Source organism: Alosa pseudoharengus, unplaced genomic scaffold, assembly GCF_046254945.1.
Source record: "Alosa pseudoharengus isolate Yale_2024_CS ecotype anadromous, Long Island Sound unplaced genomic scaffold, YU_APseudo_1.1 YU_APseudo_1.1_scf_16, whole genome shotgun sequence".
Lineage (NCBI taxonomy): Eukaryota > Metazoa > Chordata > Actinopteri > Clupeiformes > Clupeidae > Alosa > Alosa pseudoharengus.
This window is the reverse complement of record NW_027468630.1, coordinates 33,735,421-33,758,505: the sequence shown is the minus strand read 5'-3', so window position 1 is coordinate 33,758,505 and position 23,085 is coordinate 33,735,421. Positions and strand designations below refer to the sequence as shown.

The 23,085-nt window shown below is 42.4% G+C and overlaps 1 protein-coding gene across 2 annotated transcripts in view; it reads right to left on the bottom strand.

The window, feature by feature from the left end:
- kcnq1.1 (potassium voltage-gated channel, KQT-like subfamily, member 1.1) overlaps positions 1-20,203 on the bottom strand; it is a 35,727-nt gene extending 15,524 nt beyond the window's left edge. Inside the window, exons 1-13 of one of the 2 annotated variants that reach the window (XM_076288233.1) lie at positions 19,554-20,203; positions 9,806-9,896; positions 4,501-4,627; positions 4,297-4,375; positions 4,122-4,218; positions 3,871-4,011; positions 3,651-3,761; positions 3,305-3,400; positions 3,073-3,189; positions 2,665-2,794; positions 2,439-2,465; positions 1,821-1,874; positions 1,453-1,576 (exon numbers count right to left, since the gene is read on the bottom strand). In XM_076288233.1, coding sequence (XP_076144348.1) covers positions 1,453-1,576; positions 1,821-1,874; positions 2,439-2,465; positions 2,665-2,794; positions 3,073-3,189; positions 3,305-3,400; positions 3,651-3,761; positions 3,871-4,011; positions 4,122-4,218; positions 4,297-4,375; positions 4,501-4,627; positions 9,806-9,896; positions 19,554-19,951 — 1,592 coding nt within the window. In that variant the 5' untranslated portion in view covers positions 19,952-20,203. The remainder of the gene's footprint in view (positions 1-1,452; positions 1,577-1,820; positions 1,875-2,438; positions 2,466-2,664; positions 2,795-3,072; positions 3,190-3,304; positions 3,401-3,650; positions 3,762-3,870; positions 4,012-4,121; positions 4,219-4,296; positions 4,376-4,500; positions 4,628-9,805; positions 9,897-19,553) is intronic. The other variant, XM_076288234.1, reaches the window with a different exon arrangement.
- Positions 20,204-23,085: the final 2,882 nt, after the last annotated feature.

Sequence of the window (23,085 nt, the reverse complement as noted above, 5' to 3'; positions counted from 1 at the left end):
TGCCCCTTCAAGCCACCCCCAAAAATGAGCATTCACTGCTGATGAGCTCCACTTTTGGCCCGGGGCAATAAATGGCATCTCTCTCCCATTGAGGAGTTTAATGGGGACACAAATTATTCCGATAGAGGAATCCAACTGAGCGTCACTCAGCAGGGCAATCAGCACTTATCTCCTATCTCTGCTGTTTTTCCACATGAGCTCAGCTATTGCTCTCTCTTTCTCTCTCCCTCTCTTTCTCTCTCCCTCTCTTTCTCTCTCTCTTTCTCTCTCCCTCTCTTTCTCTCCATTGCAGAATATCAGGGAGGTCGCCGAGGCTAAGAGTACGTCTAAAATTCACAAATTGTCTATTTTTAATTGTTAGGATGTTAAGTGCAGTTTTGTTCATGCTCATGAGCGTGCTATGTGTTTATCATTAAATCCTATCTCCACCACTGTGGGAAATGATCAATAGAGCACCTTTTCTGTGTGTAATAAACATTTTTCATAATTCTTAAAGCCATTTAGGCTCTTTAAATTATTTTCATAAATATGTTCAGGTAGGCCTCAAAGAACTGTTATGATTACTGAAAAACTCTTCCCTAAAATCGTGCCTTGTCACAGTCCATTAGTCCCTGCTCCATCAGAAATTCATCTCCATTGCCCTCTTGTGGTACAGGCTGCACACAACACACTCACAAAATATTTCAGTTTAAGTCCCCAGTTTAAAATCAGGGGGGTGGCAGCCTGCAACGTGCTCCTCCATGTTAGACGTTCCTCATCTTAATCTCTGTGGGAAGAGTAAACAGGCAGCCCTGCTTGTTTTGGTAAGCAGACTCAGAGAGCAGGGGGCACATTGCGGGCCCACCGCTGCTGTTCCACGTGTTTGAGGCCTAATGGGGCGCAGGCCTCCTGCTAATGGAACCCCTGCATGCAATCCACACCCGGGCCCATTAGCCAGCTCTGCTCTGGAGAGTCTTCAGGGGCAGGAAGAGACCCCTTATCGGCCACTTTCCCCCCCTCCAGGAGAGAGTGGACACACACACACACACACACACACACACACACACACACACACACACACACACACACACACACACACACACACGCACTAATTTAATCCCAAAAGACTATTTTGCACTACCACTGTGTTATTTTTGGAAAAACGACTCAAAACCACACACTGTCGTAATGCCTTTTCACACCATGACGGTTAAGTTTGTAACAGGCTGAATGTGCGAATAACAAGTGCTCTTACACCATGGTATTTCTTCCTTCCAGTAACTGACCAATTAGCAGTGTGGCTACAACAAGCCATGACAAAAGAAATACCATTCTAGCCATAAAAAAAATCAAACAGCACAAGATTCCAGGCAAACCCAGAGGAGGTAGACAGACGGGAGCCGATGTGATGTGATGTGATGTGATGTGATGTGATGTGATGTGATGTGATGTGGCTGAGCAGGACACACTCACTGGGACACATGAGTGACCGGCAGCAGCAGGATGTCTGCCTCCAGCTCCAGGTCATCAGGGAAGCTGCTGTTCCTCTGGAGTGGGGGAGGGGAGTGCACCTCCAGGAGCCCTGAGCTCTTCTTCACTGCTCACACACACATCACACACACACACACACACACACACACACACACACACACACACACACACACACACACACACACACACAACCAGGCACATATGACCAAAAACTACTACACCTACAGATAATCATCAATTTGTTTCACCACTTAGAATCTTAGACTCTTAGAAATGTTTACAATCAACGTTGTAAACAAACTACGTGGATATGCTTGGTGTGTGATGGATTAGGTGGGCTGGCTCCTTACCTGGGGGTGGGGAGAACTGGAAAGAGGAAATGGAGGTCCAGGATGACTGCCGGTCTGAGAGGATGGAGATAAAAACACGCTGTTTTATTTGTGAAGACCACCGGCTCACTGACCCAGCACCACTGACCCCTTCAAACAACTTAAACAACTTCCTATTGGATTACAACTTCCCATTTAGCGACATGTGAGGAGGAGGAGGAGGAGGAGGGGGAGAAGGATGAGGAAGAGGTGGAAATGTCTACTAGCAGGGCTTCCTGTGGGCTTAACTGGTCTTGGGGCATTTAAAAAACATCAATTATATAGTCACTCATTTTGGTTTAGCTAAAATGTTACATTATGCCCCTTTGGACTTCCTTGAACCACATACTGCAGAGCAGCACAGGGATTATATTAGTTTTCTGTAATCGGATTTACAAAACAAAAACAACAGCAGCATTATGCAGCATGAAACTCCAGCACATGATGACTGGTTAGTTAGTTCACATACTCCAGTTACAGGGCACAAGGCACGAGACACAGAACTGCGGACGGACATAATGACGAAAAGAAGAAGGCTGTGGCCACAGAGAGAAGTGAGGAGGAGGAAGCATGCAGCAGAAGACACAAGCAGCAGCTCACCCCATCTTCTCATAGCAGGAGTTCCCACTGAGCAAGGAACAAACCAGCAGAGAGAAATAGAGAGAGAGAGAGAGAGAGAGAGTGCAAATCATCAGCAAATGACAGAATAGACCGTATCCCATAAGCATCACTGTAGCCAGTCTACATGCACAGTATTTCTACATACATAGTAATGCATAAGAGCAGGCAGGCACATATGCAGAGTCAAAGACACGGGCGCTCCTACCTGACTGTTGTGTGTTGTACACGTCACTGCCGTCTCTCCCGTCATCAAAGTCGTAGGTGATGCTGGGCACCGTGGGAGAACTGGGACCGTTGTCCTTCTCCGTGCTGCGCTGTTTCCTCTTAATCTTTACCTGCAGGCAAAAAAGCAGACAACTTGGTATCTTACAACTCTGAATACTGTTTACACAGTATGAATATTTACTGTAATATTTTGCTATTGGGATTCACTAATCATCCCCTTTAAAAATTATTAATTTTCACTGTATACTATATTATATTTGCTTTTAGTTATTTTAGTTATATTTGCTATATTTTAAGTTTAGTCGATCAATTTGTCAGAATGGCATTTGCTGTTACTATCATTATGGTAGCACTGAAGAAAACTATTTGTTTGGTGCTGAGTAAGTACCATTTTCTTGGGCTTTGGGCTGTAAATTGCAGAGCTGGGGAGCGCTGGCCTCCTCTTGACAAACATCTTGTACGTGGCAGAGTCATGATTCTCCACGGCAACACACCTCCAGGAAGACTGAAACAGCAACAGAGGGACAGATGAAGATTCTCAGGACGGCACTCTGTATGTCTGGGGGGAAGACAAACATGTCCGTCTGCATCTGTGATCATGGCTTCTGAGCCGGTCTAACCTGGATGAGACAGGCAGCAGCTGGGATCTGCCTGTTGAAGTGCTTCTGCCTCTGCTTCTGTTGGACCTTCAAAGCGAACCCAGAGCCCAGGATCCCCTGCGGAGGCACAGCAACAGGCTGACTAGTCACATACAATAACAATCACACCATCATATGGTAGTCATTTACGATATGTCTAGCAGTCCCTCCTTCCTCATAGGGATAAGAATGGGGGTGAATGAGAGGCCATCTACCAGGATGTGTTCAGCATTCAGCATGTTATGATGTCTGGGATGCTCTGCATTTGCAAGCTTGACACATTCACTCTCATCAGCGTACAATGCAATACATGTATGCATCAACTTACTGCTGGCAGGGCGAAAAAGGAGATGGCAAAGACAGAGAAGCAGGATGCAATGGTTTTCCCAATCCAAGTCTGTGGAACCTTATCTCCATAACCTATTGTTGTGACAGTCACCTTGGATGTAAGACACATTACATACAACAAATAAGCCAGGGTTATCTATAGAGAAGGCTTGGCTTATGTAAACTTCATTATCTTGACAGAGATGGATGAGGACTCTTACCACTCCCCACCAGAGAGCATCAGCATAGCTGCCAAACTCTGTTACGCCACTGCTGTCCACTGCGTCCTTCTCTGCCAGGTACACAAAGTAGGAGGAGAAGATGAGGCCTAGGAAACCAATGTACAGTGTAGTGATCAGCTCCTAGAAAACATAAAAAACACACAATCAGGAAAACAGACAGAGAAATGCCCCGTTGCTCAAACATGCTCTGAGAGAGTGTGGTAGTGTGATTCAAAGCGTTGCGGTCCAACCTGTCGGTGGATGAAGACCACAGAGCCCAGGAGGCGCCAGGTTCCCCCCTGCCTGTCCACATGCAGCATCCGCAGGATCTGCAGGAAGCGAATCCCCCTGGAGTGAGCACATCCACCATCACTATCAGTCTGACCGCAATCACAGTGGGCCAGCTGAAGTCAGCAGCACACTTACCGGACTGCAGAGGTCGCAAACACTTGGCCATTGGAGCCCACAGCAAGCACAACGACAGAGGCCAGCACCACAATCAGGTCTACGAGCACCACGCAGGAACAAGAGGTAGTCATACAATACATTCAGCATGCAATTTCAGAGCATTACGTTTAGTTTGAGTAAATGCTGTGAAAACCATAATGGAGTAACTGGGTTGTACTGCACCGATGATGGAGATGGGTTTCCTGGCAAATCGCAGCCTTCCCAAGACGCCCACATATTTACTCCGGCATCCAGCTGACCAGAGTCTGACCACATACTCTACGCCAAAAAACACCACAAGCACAATTTCCTGCAGGGAAACAAAATTATGCGCCTTTCTGAAAGACAGACAGAGTCTGGGGTAGAGTTTAGAATCAGATAAGACACAATAAGTTTTGTTTGATAATGAAATGCCGGGATGTGTCCTGTGGCGATTTTTATCAGTGACAGTCAATAATGAACTGACAACTTGAATTTCAATTAGGAATACCAGACTTGCCCAGCAGGAGAAAAAAAAAGAAATGATTTTGATTGGCAGCATATTTAATGAAATTTCGGGTTTAACAACACATCTGACAAGAATACAACTACAAGATAACAGATGTATTTCACCCTTTACTCGTGTAAGGCAAAACCAAAATAAGTTTAGTATCATCACCACTGAAGAAAGCACCATACTGTACATCTGGAGGGAGAGAAATTAGAATAGACAGCTACATAAACACAAAACAAACAGAACCAATATCCTAGTCATAATGGAAATGATCTTTCCTAGAGGACGATGATGAAGTCATGGAGACAGTATTGACAGGAGGCTATGTGAAACCACAGAGAGGCCAGCACACCCGCATGGCCAGCCACCACTAACCCCCCACCCCTCAGCTGAACCACTTGCTGGAGGCAAACAATGAGGAGCTTGGTGTCTGCCGGCCAGGGCCCCACTGAGCGCTGAAGACCCTCAGACAAGTATGAGTTATGAGCTTGGCCAGGGAGCCCCTGTGTTGGGGTGCGCGGTGGTGGTGGGGTGGCCAGGTCCCCCAACAAGCAGCCTGGGAAAAGGGGGGAGCCTCGTCTGGAGAGGGGCAGACGGGCAGCAAAGGTTAGCTTGTCCAAATCTCTCCTCAGAATGGCCAGGCGCAACAGGACCTGCCCTGGTGTGCCGCGTCGACACGGGGTGTGGACCAAACAAAGCAGTGGACAGATGCAGAACGGGGCGCACTGACAGAGGGAGGGCAACAGGGACGACCGGTGCCACAGGGCATATAAGGCATGAAAGGCTACACATAACTTCGTCTGTTCCAGTTACGCCACTGCCAGCCGTCTTCAGTGGTAGCGCTATCAAGGGGCATCACTGTGTCCTTTATGCAAATGCGGAGAGAACTGGAGCTCCATTAAATCCAGAAAAGGAAATGGGGCTAATTTCAATGTTAAAAATGTGAAGCGTCCACCTCATTGGCCCAGTGACATAGTGACCCCACCGGCCAGCTGTCATGACATACAGTCTGAGTGGCCAACAAAGAGAGAGGGCGCCTCTGGCCATGAGAGTGGGGTGGAGGGGATGCGGGGAGGGGGTACAGGAAATCAAGCAACAGATGCAATGCTTCTCTGGGTTGCCGTGGTAATGTGATTTCCAATCCAACCTGCAGCAGGGCGGATTGGGCAGCAGTCGGTTGACCACAGGGGGTTGCGATGGCAACACAAAGGGAATGGCTGACCAAAAGTAATCAATCTTTTTATGTGCCCTATGAAGGCATGATATTGACATGAGAGATTGTGTTCAGTGTGAGAGATGGACAATAAATCGTAAAGTTCTCTAGTTGTATTCATCTTTTTTTCTGGCCAACTTATTCTCTTAATTACTGTATGAAAGAGCTAAAGAACGTATTTAGAAAAAACGTATTTAGAAAAGTATTTAGGTTGATTATCCTGTAAAATGGCTTGACAGACTAAACAGAAAATGTTTCAGGTCTCAAACACATCTGAAATTCAGCCTCTGAAACACTTTTTTTGTTGTTGTTTTTGACGGTAAATAGGCTTGAATGTTGATTGGTTACTGTGTGAAATCCCCTGCCTATTGCACTAGGAATGTATCATGTTTCCTGTGTATTTGAAATTGGTTTCCAAAGCATCTCCAACTCTAATCCCCCCACACCCTTCAGACAGAGCTGAGCTGGGGAGGGTGTTGGATCCTAACCTCCTCTCCCTGTAGGACAGAGATAGATGGAACCAATGCCTGCCCTGTGGGGGGCAGGAAGTCATGCCACTTAACTGTCTCAGTGATGATTACTCTCTCACTTGCAAACTGAGACGCTGAGAAAACGTAGTTCTGCATGCGCCACTGACGTGAGAGCAGCTGTAAGAAGGGGGAAGGAGTGAGACTTCTCCTGGGTGACGGCTTGGTGCTGTTTTATCGCACTGGGACAACGTTTATCTTGCACACGAGTGTTGGGTCACTGCTCATTAGAGCCTGACACGCCAGCAAGGACATCCTGTTGGACATGTCACTCTCTACAACCCTACATGTATTCTGTCACACCTTCAGATAGAGCAGAACACATCCTCAATGAGCTGCTAATCTTCACAGCACCACTGCTGCCTTAACTGTGTATTTGGTATTTGTGTGTGTGTGTGTGTGTGTGTGTGTGTGTGTATGTGTGTGTGTGTGTGTGTGTGTGTGTGTTGCCAATTGTCAAAAACAGGACCCTACAGCAATCCTTTGGAAAAATATACTAACATGAATACTAACTAATTCTGTGCTGTACATCCATAGTGAAATGTCAGTCATTAAAATGTCAATGGATAATTTGAAAATGGCTTTTGCGCATTCCCATTAACAATAATTAGCATTTGAACTTCTTCTAACTCTGGTTTATGACCCCTGCCATACTGTGATAATTTGCCTGAATAACAAAGGAGCATCATGAGACAACATGTTGACCATGTGAAGGCTTCCAAATTGAATGACCTATCCATGCCTGTCATTAATAGCTGTAGGGGAATTCCCCCGCTGTGTGTCCTGCTTTAACAGTTTAACCTTGTGATAGTTATAAAATATGCACAACTCTAAATGAGTTCCTCTCTAAAGACCTCTTTTTAATACAGTGCAATGTGTTGCTGAAGCCTACAGGTCGAGTGGACTATAAAGAAGGGCAATAAACATGGTGACCCAGGTCAGTTTAATGTAGTTAGCAAATATCCAGCTGAGAGTATTGTACTCAATGATCTTTAGCTCAAAAGAGATCAGGGGGATTGGGATCACCATATGGCCTCAGAAGGGGCTTTAAATTGGAAATGGGATGCCACTTACAGCATTAAAGCAAACTACAATAAATAAAGTATAAATGTCAAAATTCGTGCAACTCTGACAGATCGCTATCAATCTACAATCAACATTTTAAAACATAATAAAATCTTTAGTAAAATTAGACCACTATCTTAAATTAAATAAAAGCAAAGAGCAAGAGAAATAATGTAATATTAGGCATTGTCTTATAATTAGCTAAATATACAATTACTATGTATCAGTATTAGCAATTGAAAACTCAAGCAAATTATCTACCCTAGCAAACACCCACTATAACTTCAGAGAAGCAGAAATCTTTTCTTTAAATGAAAGTGCTTGAGTCAGTGCACTATGGCTTTGATGAGGAGAATTTGGAGGAGTATGTTGGCGGGAGCTTGGATGGGAGCTGTATTTTCTTTGTGAACATTCTGTCGGTCAAAGTGGAGTTTATCAGAGGTCAAGTGCAATAGTACAAACACATCCTGCCAGCACTGAATGGAACTGAACAGACAGTGCTCTTTAAACACCCCACACGTGTGCATTCCACAGCCTGCACGTCTAGCAGCGTCTGGGACTGTAACACTACATAACATCTTCATTGCTGGAATCTCACTGTAAGATCTCTCACTGATGAAACGCGATCTGTTGAGGTCTGATTCATGACATTTGGCGACGGAATCGCCTCGGTGGCACAAAAGGGGGGACACCTGTTGCGAGGCTTGGTTAAGCTTGGAGCCTCTAAAGCAGGCAGGCCACTCCTGGCCCTGGCTTGACTAATCCCTGCAGGGGCTGCCCTGCTCCAAGCCCTGAGTCTGCTAGATTAACTTGTGATTCTGGGCGTTGCCTAATGAACCGACCGTGCTGCTTTAATCCCATTAGCCATTGGCTGGCTTGCACTTTGACCTTGTGCGCCTCGAACCGGCAAACCCCAGCCTCGCTCAATCTGCCCCTTAATCTCCCTCCCCTTGCTTTTGCCTTTCGCTGGCTGTGCGAGGGGCCACAAACGAACCCCCCTCCCAAACCCCACCCTGTCCAAGCCCTGGCCTTTGTCTCTGCTCCGCCGACTGAAGAAAGGCAGATTTACCACACAAACAGACAAATTATTGTGAGTACGAGGCCTGTTAATCCCAGCATCTGGCACTCAGAGTCGCTGATTTGTGAGTCGCTCAAATCCCCCTTTGTCTCAAGTACAATTGCCACTGCCACTGCCCCCCATCCCCCACCGCGGCTGCAATCATTTACAGTATTGAGCTAATCAGAAATCACTGAGTAATTCTAACACCAAATGGGTAGGGGTAGGGGTACGAGCCCAATATAAACAAACTGTATATCACTCACACTGACTCAGTGACTTATTGTTCTCAGAGATGGGGTATTGTTGCAGGTTGCCCTTGAAAGCCACACGTTGCAGTGATTAGGCATGTTTATCAAACAATGTTTGTTTATTGGTTTGTTTCCTCTAGTAGTTTGCTTGTTCAAATGTCTACTCAAAACAACTTTAGGAATGAATGGCAATACCCTTACATAGTTTGAACCTTATCAAACACGCTCATTAAAATATTTATAACACATATATTTCCCTGAAAAATTGTCATATGTAAAAGGTTAGACACATCACATAATTTCTTATCACATTAGTGGCCTACACTATTGGTTACAGTTACAATTAACTGTGTCTAAAATAGTCTACTTGCAGACACTTTGACGTTAATGTTGATTTTAGACTCTAGTTGAGTTTGGATGACTGAGAGTTTGGATGATTTTAGACCACCTGAGTAGAGGTAACTAAAACGAATGCACTCATATAACTCATAATTTAAAAATACTCTGTAAACATGACACATTCAGGTCAGTTTACAAAAACTGATAGAGACTACGGTTCTGGTAAAGGTAGTGCTTGGTCGCCCTCTACTGGTCAGCAAGAAATAGGGCATATCAGTGCAATAACGCTGCCAGCACGAAATCTAGTTGACCTCGAATCAGATTTGAACAATGCTGAGATAAGATCTTAATCTGTCCTTGAATCATAATTCCTTGGTCACATTTTGGAGCACACAAGAGGGAAAAGACACACAGAGACCTCAACAGGTTTCGCACTTCAACAGCTCTCTTGAATGTGAGCAGAGTTTGACCTTGAGCACAGAAGAGGAAATTCCACCTGTTTTGCAGTGAATGGACACTGTGCGGATTAGGGGGAGCACTCACCACCCAGAAGAGTGTTCCATGAGCCAAGGCCTGGTACTGATCGATAGTGGACAGCACACTGAGGATTAAGCAAGCCAGGACAATGAGAAACCTGCCAGGGAGAAAACAAACAATTAGCTGCTGAACACCATCAGCCGTTTCACCACCAGTCTCCCAGTGGCCTGGCTACACTCATTACCTTGGAAACAGAAGTAGGAGACATTTAATGCAAGTGGACAATGCAACCTGAGGTCATACCAACAAAGCATGGAAAAATGAAACCAAATGTCTACACCTCTAGCATGTCGAGGCAAAGTACTTGGTTAACCATATATTTTGACTATGTGTAATTCACACACATCTACAGTATATAACAATGTTCTAAATTTCAAACTATAAATATCCTATAAATATAAAAGGCCTAAATACATCGAAGTGGACTTTAAACAAACAAACCATATTAGTATATGTGTCTGCTATAAACTCTAATATAAGTGCAGATCAGACCTTAGAATAAATAGGAAAGCTGGGAAAGTCCATGTGGGCTGCCCTCAAGCTGTTCTTGAAGTCAAACACATCACTAAGTTCACTCTCCAAGCAAGGTCACTTGCCCCTTTCAGCCTGAACCAATGCAGTCTGCAGCAGCTCCTCAATACATTTGAGATAAAGTTGTTTCCTTTTCAAAGATAGGCTGAACTGTTTGGACACAGCTGATCTGGCAGAACACATATGAGTGCACACATTTCCATTTCACCTGCGTAATAATTTTCCTAGAAGCAAAAGTTACGTGCACGAGCTGGCCTCTTTATGATATAATATGCCCAAATGTTTCTGACAGCTGATAAGGCAACCATATGAACTTGAAATAAGGGTTGGATGAAAGCACTAGGTTTGCACTCAGGCACTTTTGGTTTAAGTCAGGAATAACTGAGAGTAAACAGAATCTTATCACTGTTATGATTTACGTTTAACTTAAGATCAAGAAAGCACAGCCCCCACTCCAAACAACAGGATGAGAACTCTACAGTACATATACACATTGCTGGCGCATGAATGGTAATGATGCGAAACATTATGGGAAACATTTAATATGTTGGCCCATAAATATAATAAAGTGTGAGAGAATAGGTCTTGTGTGATAGGAGGAGAAAGTGGGAAAAGAAGAAGGACGGAGAGGGAAGTGCATGGTAATTGTGCGTTAGATTACACACAGTCAGACACAACCGACACAACACTCACGTGAGTTCAGCTACACACACACACACACACACACACCCGCCACCACAGCGCATGTGAGCTCAGAAACTGCACACAACCGCCACAACATGATCACGTGAGCACACACACATATCCACCAATGTAGACTCACACTGGTACACTGGTAGACACACACATTGGTTTTTAAACAGCATATCTCAAAGAATAAAGACACAAATATTGTATTATCTATTATCACTTATACATAGTGAAGTCTGTAGGAAACTTAAAACATCAGATCAGCAGCATCCTTAACAAAACTGACAAACTGACAAAAGTTGATTTTGTGATTTATGAAACACTCATTATGCCTTTAATATATTAATGTCTTAGACTATCAAAGAAACAGACAGTCATAAAAAGAAGTGAGGAACAGTCATAAATAATTTCAAGTACACACTTGCACCTTTACTCTGTCATTAATTTGTTTGGATAGCCTATTACAGAAGATAAGGTAAACGATTAGTTAAAGGAGAATTCCGGTGTGATATTGACCTAAAGTGTATTGAAACATGATACCGAGTGTGAATGTATGTCTCATAGCCCATCTCAGCTTGTCCCCTGCACTCCAAAATCTGGCACTAGTTAGCCGATGCTACAAACAGCTTTTTCAATTGTGGTGCTTCGGCATCGGGCTAGCCATGAAAATAAATCACTGTTTTACACCATTTACGAGGCTCAATGTATCTCCACACTTCATTGGTAGACTTCCGAGGGCCCTGACATTTAAAACGAGACATTGAGAACTTTGAAAAAGTTTAGCGTTTGCAGCCATCTTGAATTTAGTCACGATAAGTCGAGCGACGAGTAAGAATGAACAGGTATGATAAGCAGGCGCGCCTGCAGGTGTATGGCCGTACGCACTGTGCGTACCATCAGGCTCAACAGCGAGAGAAAATTTCCCTTCTGTGTGTGTGTATTCACACCAAATTGGCCTACCATACCTTCCCAACTATGCACAGTATCCCATTAGCTGCATGCCATCAGGCTATTTACCATTTTCTATAACGTAAAGTTAGTGAACACGTTATAAAAATTAACGTGACACATTTTGTTTGAGCAGGAGAGAGAATACGCACGCAGGCACGCAATAGGCTACTTGTTTTCTTTTACTCGGCTATCTATAGTTATCAGCACACAATGTTGAGCTAATTCACTAACTCAATACTCATCATGGATATCACAAGTTTTAAACAATGAAAACAGAAAGGATGGAGGCAGCAAAGCTAGGAGTTATTCCAGATGGACAAGAACAAGGTAGGCAATCGGTGTGCTTGTCAGAACGTTAGACTGCACTAAAGCCAGACGTCATGTTACGCTAGAACAAAACTAAAGGTATCTTTAGCCTGTAGCTATAGGGCTGTATCAAGTTGTCCAAATGAATAGGTAATTGTAGACGTTGTCGTTGTATTATTGCATGTGGATGTTGTTATGCTATGTACTTGCTACTTTTTTGCTGACTGACCAATGCACGGACCAATATTGTTCACGAGTGTTTTTTTTTTTTTTTGCGGGGGGGGGGTGATGTGTGTGCGTACCATAGCATTAATTCCTTCAGGCGCCCCTGATGATAAGGGATCAGATTCCAAAAATAATTCAGTGGAAATGCATGGATTCCATTTTCTTCCAGTAGCAGCAACTGGAATCCATGCATTTTCACTGAATTATTTTTGGAATCTGATCCCTTATCATAGAGTGGTGAAGTCCCGCCCCTTCCGTTTGCCTCCATGGGACCTATCTTTCAAAAAAATTTGAACGGCAGTCTATGGCGAAAAATAAATTATTTTCTGGTCCCGGTTGACTTGTGCCTTGAATTACCCATATGATGTTTGTCAATTTTAAAGACAATTTTTCATGTAAAGACATTTGCAGTTTGTTTCGTAACTATTGAATTACAACATTGTGAAAGATCGTAATTCCAACGACTACAAACCCATCAGTCGCGCTAGTGACGTTAGCTCATTCACAGCCACACTAGATTGTACAAGCATACCAGCAACAGGTCTTAATTGGGCTTTCCTTGCCGAAGAAAATACCATGAGTCAGATGATTAAACACATCAGGTAAGTTGTATTCGTCCATAGACTGTACATTACATACTGTTAAGTGACATAGCAGGCAGCAAGATGCAACCGTTAACTAGCATAACAGCTCTTATCGTTTCATTACGTTGGTGACGTACATCGTTCGAGACGAGAGATGTAGTCCACTGAGTGGATTCACACAAAACCAACATAACTTTTGAAGTCTATCGAACAACAGTACTTTCTTGATGTGAAAAATTATCTTTTAAATTCACACACATCATATGTGAAATTTGTGGCACAATTCAAACTGGACCAAAAAATAATTGTTATCTCTCCATTAACTCCCGTTCATAATTTTTTGAAAGATAGGTCCCATGGACCGGAAGTAGAAGGGGCGGGACTTCACCACTCTATACCTGTTCATTCTTGCTCATAGCTCGACTTATCGTGACTAAATTCAAGATGGCTGCAAACGCTAAACTTCGTGAAGATACTGTCTGTATAAATCGTCTTGTAAGTAAACTACCAGTGCTTTTTCAAAGTTCTCAATGTCTCGTTTTAAATGTCAGGGCCCTCGGAAGTCTACCAATGAAGTGTGGAGATACATTGAGCCTCGTAAATGAGTCAATATCACTATGAAGTGCCTTTGGTGTCCTCATCAGACTCACTCAGTCATCATGAAAATGTAGCAGAATAATGAAAGTCTGAGGTCTTATTATAAGTGGCCAAACACTTGCACACATATCAGTACAATGATAAGTCTCTTAAAATGTGTTTCCTTCATTTTATCAATTTCTTTTCATTGGATGTACGTGATTTTGGCATGTCCCACACACTGCTCGGCTAACTACAGTGTGTGTAATAAGTGGTTAAATGATACTAAATCAAAAAAATGTTAACATGGTTTTATTGTCCACAATAAGTTATTTGATAAAACAAGTCATTTTGATCATGTATATTGTATTTTCATAATCATATTGAACATTTTGCATGTGTCCCTGAAATTGCGGTCCACCCTGTCATTATGGGGTAACTGTCCCTTTAAGAAACCCACTGATGTTTTCAGTGAAATCACTACAAGCATTTTTTCTTTCTTCAATGGAGACTGAAGCAGTGGCGAGTTGCAGAGTAAGTATTTCCACTTATGTTTCATAATTTTCATCATATTATGTGTGTAGTTGGATGTTGTCAAGCTTAACATGTCCACTCTGTCATAGTGAAATATCAATTGATAGAAAAACCTATCAGAACTTTGAAATATATTTGTAAAACAGTACATAGTCAGCTTGCTGACTGTAGCATGTTGCTAAGTGAAGGTCCACCATGTGCTCATTAAATGCTAACATTAGCCAAAAATGTCCACCCTGTCATTGTCCACCCTGTCAGCAAGCCTTCCATGACAGGGTGGACATGTGCATAGTTTAGGCCACATGCTGATAATGTTACACATATTACAACAGCTATTACACACATTTTATAACAGTACATGCTATACATAGTAAATTTGGAAAATTGGACAATTTGGACAATTTTTTTGGCGATATCGGTATCAGCAAGCCTAGTTTGATAAGGCAAGCCTAATTTACAGACTGCCAATTAAAATGTGTAAGGGAACATTTTGAATCGTCTTTTTCAAGGAATGAGATCAAAAGGAGCTGAGATAGCAAGGAGATATCGGGAACGTCGTGATGTTGACCCAGACAGAAGAAGAAAGTACCTTGAGAAAGAAAGGGTCAAATGGAAAAAAGACAGAGAGACTGGAAAGAAGAAAGGTGTCAATGAGCTCAGTGAGAGAGAGAAGAGGGCAAAAAGAAAGAAATGGAGAGGCAAAAAGTCAAGCCAGAGCCAGAAACAGGGCCAGTGCTTTGCTACAGTCACAGCCACCCCTCCCCTGCTGAAACTCCTGAAAATCAGCGTGAGCCAGGGCCCTCCAGGTTAGATCATTGGAAGTTTAGCTGATGAGACTTATTAGAAAGTTTAGATGTATTTGAAGGACAATTATCAACTGTTTATGTCCCCATAAAATGACATATGAAGGGTTCAGATGCAAAAGCCTTTAAATGCCACCTACGTCAAAAATGAGATAAAGATGGTGAATGGATGCTCTCCACACATAGTATACGTTAACCTTCTAACACTGTTCCGGTCAAAAATGACCGATTTAACCATTCCCTGTACCATAAATATGGCATTTTTCATCAGACTGCCTCAAGATCTTATGATATCCTTCACAAAAGGCTTTTGAACGCATAGAATTTATTTTGACTACTTTCTTTGAATTTTGAGTGATTTATTCAACGTAGAAACACTTTTTTTGTTTACGGTCAAAAATGAGCGCCATAGGAAATGAATGGGAAAGAGTATAATTTTCATCCAGGAGATAAAAGACATCTCCTTACACACACTCCTACAACTTACCACCAATGTTCCCACACACATGCATGCATGCACACACACACACACAAACAGACACACATACAGTACACACACGTACACCCACTCACAGACACACACACTCACACAGTACATGTTGTCAGTTCATGTTGTCATGTTGCCACATGTACGTGTGAACCACCAATGTTCGCACACATAGGCACTCACACACATACAGAAACACACCCACCAACACACACACAAACAGACACACACACACACACATGTACACACACTCACACACACACACACAGTTCCTGTTGTCAGTTCATATTGTCATGTTGCCACATGTGCAGGAAAACCACCAATGTTTGCACACACATGCATGTACACACACGGAAACACTCACACCCACACACACACACACACACACATACACATTTACACCCACTCTCTCACTCACTCACACACACACACACACAGTTCATGTTGTCAGTTCAAATAATTTAACTTCAAAACCCACTAAATACCACTCTTTCCTGGTCTGACATATTGATTTATAGGCAAAAACCTATAGGAGCCTGATTTTAAATGCTCATTTAAAAGAAAAGTGGTCAGATGGATTTAGAGGGTTTTTGCATCTGAACTCTTCATATTGATAACTAACTTGCTAAAATCGTATAAAAAAAATCCTTACAAATATTTTGTGTTTCAGGCAACGGCGTCAAGGGGAAAGCATTCTAAGGAGTGCGAAGAGAAAACTGAAAAAACAGATTGAAATATTAGAGGCACAGCTCAAAAAAGAGAAAAGTAAAACTGCATTGTTCCTTGCATTTATGGGGCCATTCAATGACATTCCACAACATGTCCACCCTGTCATGCCCAGGGTCCACCCTGTCATGTCTCTGTCCACCCTGTTATTTTCATGTTCTATGAAAATAAACAAATTATTTCCACAAGTTAGCAAAATATTTTGTGTGATTCCTTTATAAGCAAATGAGGGCCAAATAGTATTGTTTGAAAATTTGACCAGATATCTTTGTTGTTAGATTTTATTTAGAAAAGAAAGTGCAACTCTCGCAGATTTTATAGAGAAACAAATAGTTTGCCATAATTTCATTATTATCCCAATACTTTTCCCATTAACTAAAATGTATTGTTGAGAAAGGGACTAAATAGTTTTCTGAAAATGTACATTTTATAATCACTATGTAATTACAATGTATTTACTCTGTTTTGAAATTGTCCATGACAGGGTGGACATATTTTGCTGTTTGCATGTAAATTGTCTGCTTGCAGTTAATTTATAAAAAGTGTGGGAGCTTGACCAATATGTATTTCTAACAGCATAACATATACTTAATACAATGAATATGAAGTTCAATGGAAAATCTCAGCTTTTTTGGGGGGGATGGGGAAGTCTCAAAGGCACCTTATGGTGATATTGACTCAAATGGTGTAAAACAGTGATTTATTTTCATGGCTAGCCCGATGCCGAAGCACCACAATTGAAAAAGCTGTTGGTAGCATCGGCTAACTAGCGCCAGATTTTGTGTGCAGGGGACAAGCCGAGATGGGCTATGAGACATACGTTCACACTCGGTATCATGTTTCAATACACTTTAGGTCAATATCACACCGGAATTCTCCTTTAAATGGGATAGTGGCTACAGTGGGCAGCAATACAGTATGTAACACCAACACACATATGTAGGTTAACTACATTACAGTTCAAAAAGCAAAGATAAGGCTATGATGAGAGTAATTCTAAATAAATATAGTAACTTTATGTAGGCTTAGTAACTGAACAGCAACTGGGATACACTGCAGCACTAAACAACATTATTATATGCATATCATCATTATATGCAAGTGATAATTCACATGCAGACAGAAAAAGGTAAACTGAACACATGAAAGGCAACAGCTGGTGCAACAAAGAGGACTGGCCTTTCATTTTCACTGAAGCTTTCAGTAAGATCTTTGAGGGAGGGGTGTGGGTTGAAAACAAACAGGCTGCTTGCCCTGGGCAGAGTGAGCATCCACACACCATACAAACCAACTAGCTCTCCATCACCATCAGACCTGCTGGACCAGCAGCATTCTCCTCATTAGGGAAGGAAGTCGTCTTCACCTAGCTCATTCTCCTCCAATACTGACATTATTATGACTATTGTTGTTGTTCTATTGCTGTTATTATTCTTGGTTTGGTTGTCGCTTGTATTAACAACAACAAAAACAACACAATTGACATTCTTCCAAATGTATAGGCCAGTGCCATGCCATGAAAGTAGTTTAAACTGCTGTATTACCTGCTGTCTTGTATTGACAGACTGGTCTACTTTGTACGACATACTGTACATGAAGTCAAAGAGAAGTCAGTGTGTCTTACAGTGACAAAGCTTTCCTATGTCACTACATGGCTTAACCAGCATGCATCCCAGCTGAATGGCAGCAGATTTCTATAGTTATTCATTATTGATGAGGGGGATCATTTACACCCACCTGTGCTGGTACCATTTGTCCAAGTACCTTCCACTCAGACAACAAAATCCCCCTGCTAGACTTTAGTCATTGCAGCATTTACACACACCACCCAAGGGCACAGCTGCCATTGTGACTGAAGCCCATGGACTCTTTCTCTTTTTCTCTCATGTCCTCATTTTCTGCTTTCCAGTTTTCTGTGTGTATCTCTCGTGCCACTGGTGGTGAGGGTCGTAAACATGAGTGTAACATTAAAGTAGGTGGTAGGCTCTGCTGTCATGCCCACACACACCACAGAAGTCTGAAGAGGTCATGCTGTCCAGATAAAGGGCCCTACATCCCTCTGAAGCTCTGAAGAGCGATAAGGCAGCACACATTCTTGGCTAGCCCTGCTAGCCTCCCACTCTCACTCACTGAGGCGAAAGGCAATGTTTCCTTTGCTCATTCTCCAGCGAGGATCTTCTTCTGACGGCAGATGTTGATACATTTTATGACATTGCCACTGGGGTGATACATGTTGGAGGTTAGGAGAGAGGATAGGAAACCACCATTTGTAATGTCATCATTGGGTTATGTAATGTTGATGTTGTTGACCCCTCTGAGGACTATTTTTGTCAAACATCACAGACCAGATGTGTGTGCCGAAACTCTGGCTCTCTCCTAATCATTCATATACACACGGACGCAAACACGTCATAAACCACATGCACACGCACACACAAGCACGTACGCACACACACACACACACACACACACACACACACACATACATACACACACACACACACACATGCATACATATTGGAAATACTTTGGGAAAACCAATGTTAATTTTACTGTGTTGAGCAAACATATATTCCCTTTCCAAAGCAAAATTACAATAATAGACTTTCAGTTCATTCATAAATATTATGGCACATCTACCAAGCTCCCAAAACGGTCATTGGTGTTTATGTCCAAGGCCTTGTGCCAGTTACTCTCCCTACTACTGCATCACGGCTGTACCACTGACTCATGCCTCTGTTAAGTTTCCGGCTGGCAGTCTGGCTGAGGGAACACTCACACTCTGCTGGCACCGCTCTTAAACACCAACAAGTCACAGGGTGGCCAGGCCAGACAGGCCCTTTGGCTCCACAGGACCGTCAAGCTGCCAAGTTTAGTCGCTTGCTATCACCCCCTGTCCTGTGAGAGATACGGTATGACCATCAAGCATGGACTTCATTCTGAACATTCCTCTACCACAGATGTACTTACAAATCCCCCCACTGAACTGTATGGACACCTAACATATTTACCTATATAAAGCGGCAGGACAATCCATGCCATTACTGTAATACATACACTGCATGTGATGGCTAATACCTGTGCTGTACTGATAAAGCCATTGGTGTATTTGTTAGCAATGTTTTCTTAGAAAGTTTTTTGACATTTTGACTCCAGTTTCAAATTAAATCACTAGTGAGTACGATGCAAGTGATTTCACTCATTAATCCGAAAGGGAAATATAAAACAATCGGTTTGCTTGGTTCGATATTGAACATAGGCTACACCTGAAACTCACAACTCAAACCTTGAAGAGTAGTTATTAACAAATTCACAAATGAGTAGAACATCATTATGAGACTTACACTGCGAAGTGATATACAAAACATTTCCACCCGGATGGTCTCTCCAAAAAGTTGTAGACGCGTCCTTGGACGTAACCTCTGGTGAGCACAGGGCGAGTGGTACTGTACACAGACATCCGGGGGTTGAGGTTAAGTCCATGCAGGTGGGATGCCCGTCGTTGGCCCGCCACTGTGCGGACAGTGATGTCTTCAATGCTCTTTTTTCTCCCCATGGTAGTTTGATTTTGTGGAATCGTTAGGGTATTCTTGCTACAAGGAGTCCCAGATTGAACAGTGTCATATAATGCATTAGATGTCTTTTCGGACATTTCCAGCTCAGACGGTGTGCTTCCCTGCAGAGGTATGGACGACCCCGCTATATTCCAAGCGTTTGCGTTGTTCCCTGTCGGAGAGGACATATCTTAGTCTGCGAAAGCGCTCCGGGAGAGCGGAGAAGAGGAAGGTACAGAATCCAGCTCCGTCTGTAAACTCACTTGTTACGCGCCTCCGTCCAATGCAATTGTTACGATATAGTTTATCGTGCGTGTAGAGACCAAACTGTCCAAAGTAGTTCAAAACATACTTTAACCTGTGTTACCATGCAGATCTAAGCAACACCATGGTTTTAATTAAATATAGGCTATGCCATATGCTTTCCTAAGAGCGCTACAACCTACACTGTTCGCTGCGTTCCAAGCAGTGAAAGTACTGCTGGCCGAAGAGGGGTAAGGGAAACAGCAATCTACCTCTATCACGTGCAACATCATTAAAAAGGTAGCCTACCTGATGGGCTTGAATGGATGGGCTGACCCCTTAAATTAATGGACTCCTTCGTAAAACGAAAACATTTAAGTAATGGCGTGGAAAGTTGTTGTGCAAAGCTAACTGTGTTTTGTGTGTGCTACCAAGGTATTTGGGGGATTTTGTTGAGTTATGAATTGTGAAATTCTCCAATCAATTTTACTACTACAGTCGACGTCTGCATGACCTTGAGTGCCTGCCATGTCACTCATAAGAGGTCTGGAGAACTATTCTATTCATTCAGAGAGACGCGCTTCTTTTCCACTGAGGTCACATGGCTCACAGGCGGTGACAGCTTCTGTTGTCGGGTAGATATTGCTGTTTTAACAGATGCAAGCAGATATCGGATAATAATTCACTGAATGTATCCCAGTAACCTTCACACACACAGGAAGTTTGGTCAGAGATATGCATTCCAAAAACCGGTCTCTAGGCAAAAGAATTGGAAGTAATTACAGACCTGAAAATTAATTATGCACGTGAAAATGGCAAATTAAAACATCATATTTTGCGTGGTCTCTGTGGAGATGAAGTCATAGGCCTACTCATTTTTATATCTAAATCAACATAATTACCCTATAATTTGGTCCTATTGGTACGTATTAATCTGAATAATTTTGGTTGCAGTGCCCTAGAGTGACGAAGGAGAGCAGCATTTCTTCATATTTACGCTGCAGTCTAGACGTCTATCAAACACCCGTTTCTCATTGGTCTGCATTTCTAGCCTACGATTGGTTTTGTTTACAGTAAATGACTGCATTACTTCTATGTAAATGTATGCTATCAGAACAACATTGTTTTAAGCACTGTAACTGTCCAATGCACTACAACATCTCTGCCCAAATGCCATAAATCAAATTTCAAAGCTCACAGTGATCATAGTATAATCTACATAGCCTATGCTTGTTGTTTGTTGTTGATACCTTGAGAGAGAGAAGGAGAGAGAGAGAGAGAGAGAGAGAGAGAGAGAGAGAGAGAGAGAGAGACATGCTCAACAAGCAAGTTCAGGAAGGCGGCTTTGTTGGTGATGTTTTTTGCTGCTTTGGTTCTTTGGTTGCACATTCAGGCTACTGCCAGCACATGTTGTACTGGAAAGAGGGCCTTTATGGATTTCGGGTACAACATGCAATACGTTTGTGACTGCTGCCAGCCAACAGCATTGCTGTTGTATCCTGCATCAGATAGATAGATAGAACATGAATTCAGCTCTGGTGTCCTTTAGTACTATGGTAATTTTGCTTTCAGGAATCAACCATCTGCTGTAGACAGTGCTGAAAAAAGAAATGCTTCTCCTGTCTAAGTTCAGACCATTTCTTTGGTCTCAACCTACCAATTTAAGGCAGTTACATGTGCTACCAATCCATGGCATGAGAAAAAATAGTATGCTGGCAACCAGGCCTACAATTAAGGTCAGTTAAATATCGTACCAAGAATGGGTGTGGCTACAAACAAAACAAAGCAGTGAAGCTTTGAAGGAAGTTAGAACAAAAAATACTTCATGTATTTATGTTGTAAGACCCAACAATAGCCCAAGGACAGCAAAAAGAAAAGAATAAATTCCTTTGAAACAAAAGTGTTTATCAATTTATAGAACGTTAAGCATAGATAAGAACACAGTACATCAGACAGTCACATTCCGTTCAGAGGATACAATGTTACAATGGTAGTACTGATGACAATGGTGCCAGTCCATGTTTACAACTAAGCTACAGTACATATTGGGGAATGTACTTTGCATTCATGTTACCTTTTGATCAAAGAAAAGAAGAAACTTTTAGTCAACAAATTATGAAAAATTGAAAGGCGGAATATAATTTGTAATTAAAAGAAATCCTGAAAACGTTAAATATTAAGGGGAAAATAAACAATGTTGTACAGTTTACCATTCATCATAGGTTTACATTTAAAAGAACTTGGATACATACCAGGCATTAGGGACTGACCCAGCATTAGAATCAAACTTACCAAGATTACGATTTATTTCAAGCATTTTCTCTGTGTATTACAGAAGTGAAAGGCTGGTCTCTCTCTCTCTCTCTCTATATATATATATATATATTTTTTTTTTTTTACTAAGAAACAGTTGTTACAAAAAGAAAAAAACAACAACTGAGATGTTTATCATTTCTGAGATGTTCACTTGAATTGTTATCTTTCATTTTTGGACAGATTGACCTACTGAAAATGACTAAAAAAGCTCTGCAAGCCATGCTCTCCAAAAAATGGAAGAGTTCCTTCATTGCTTCTCATGTAAAGTAGCAGAAGCACCAGTACGGCCAATAGCACTAGTGGCACCAACAGGTTCCATCCGGATGCCAGAATGTTATACCACTTGGCCTTTTCGGAGCACTCCCGGGCCTCTCTTAAGTTCCCCAGGGTCTTCTGGTCCCTAGCCTGGAGACACAACCCAGTTAATGTGAAATATGCTTATCACTGGCATGTTCCCCCCATAATATCCATTGTAATGATATTTGTCACAGTATTCCACGAGACATTCATTATCATTTTGTAGTCACTACTTCATGTAACAGAAATGACAAGACTGACCTTTACTGAATAGACGAGAGCCAGGAATCCAAGGCAACAGAAGTTGACATACAGAGTGTTGCAAAGGGACCAAATCAAGTAGTCCTTGGGGACCTTTTCTGAGGTTCCCATATTTATGGTAGTGGAATGCGCCATTTTGCGAGTGGATTTAGTAGTAGTTAGTGGGGTGTAGTCGGTGGAGTAGCAATAAGTCGCATTATCCATA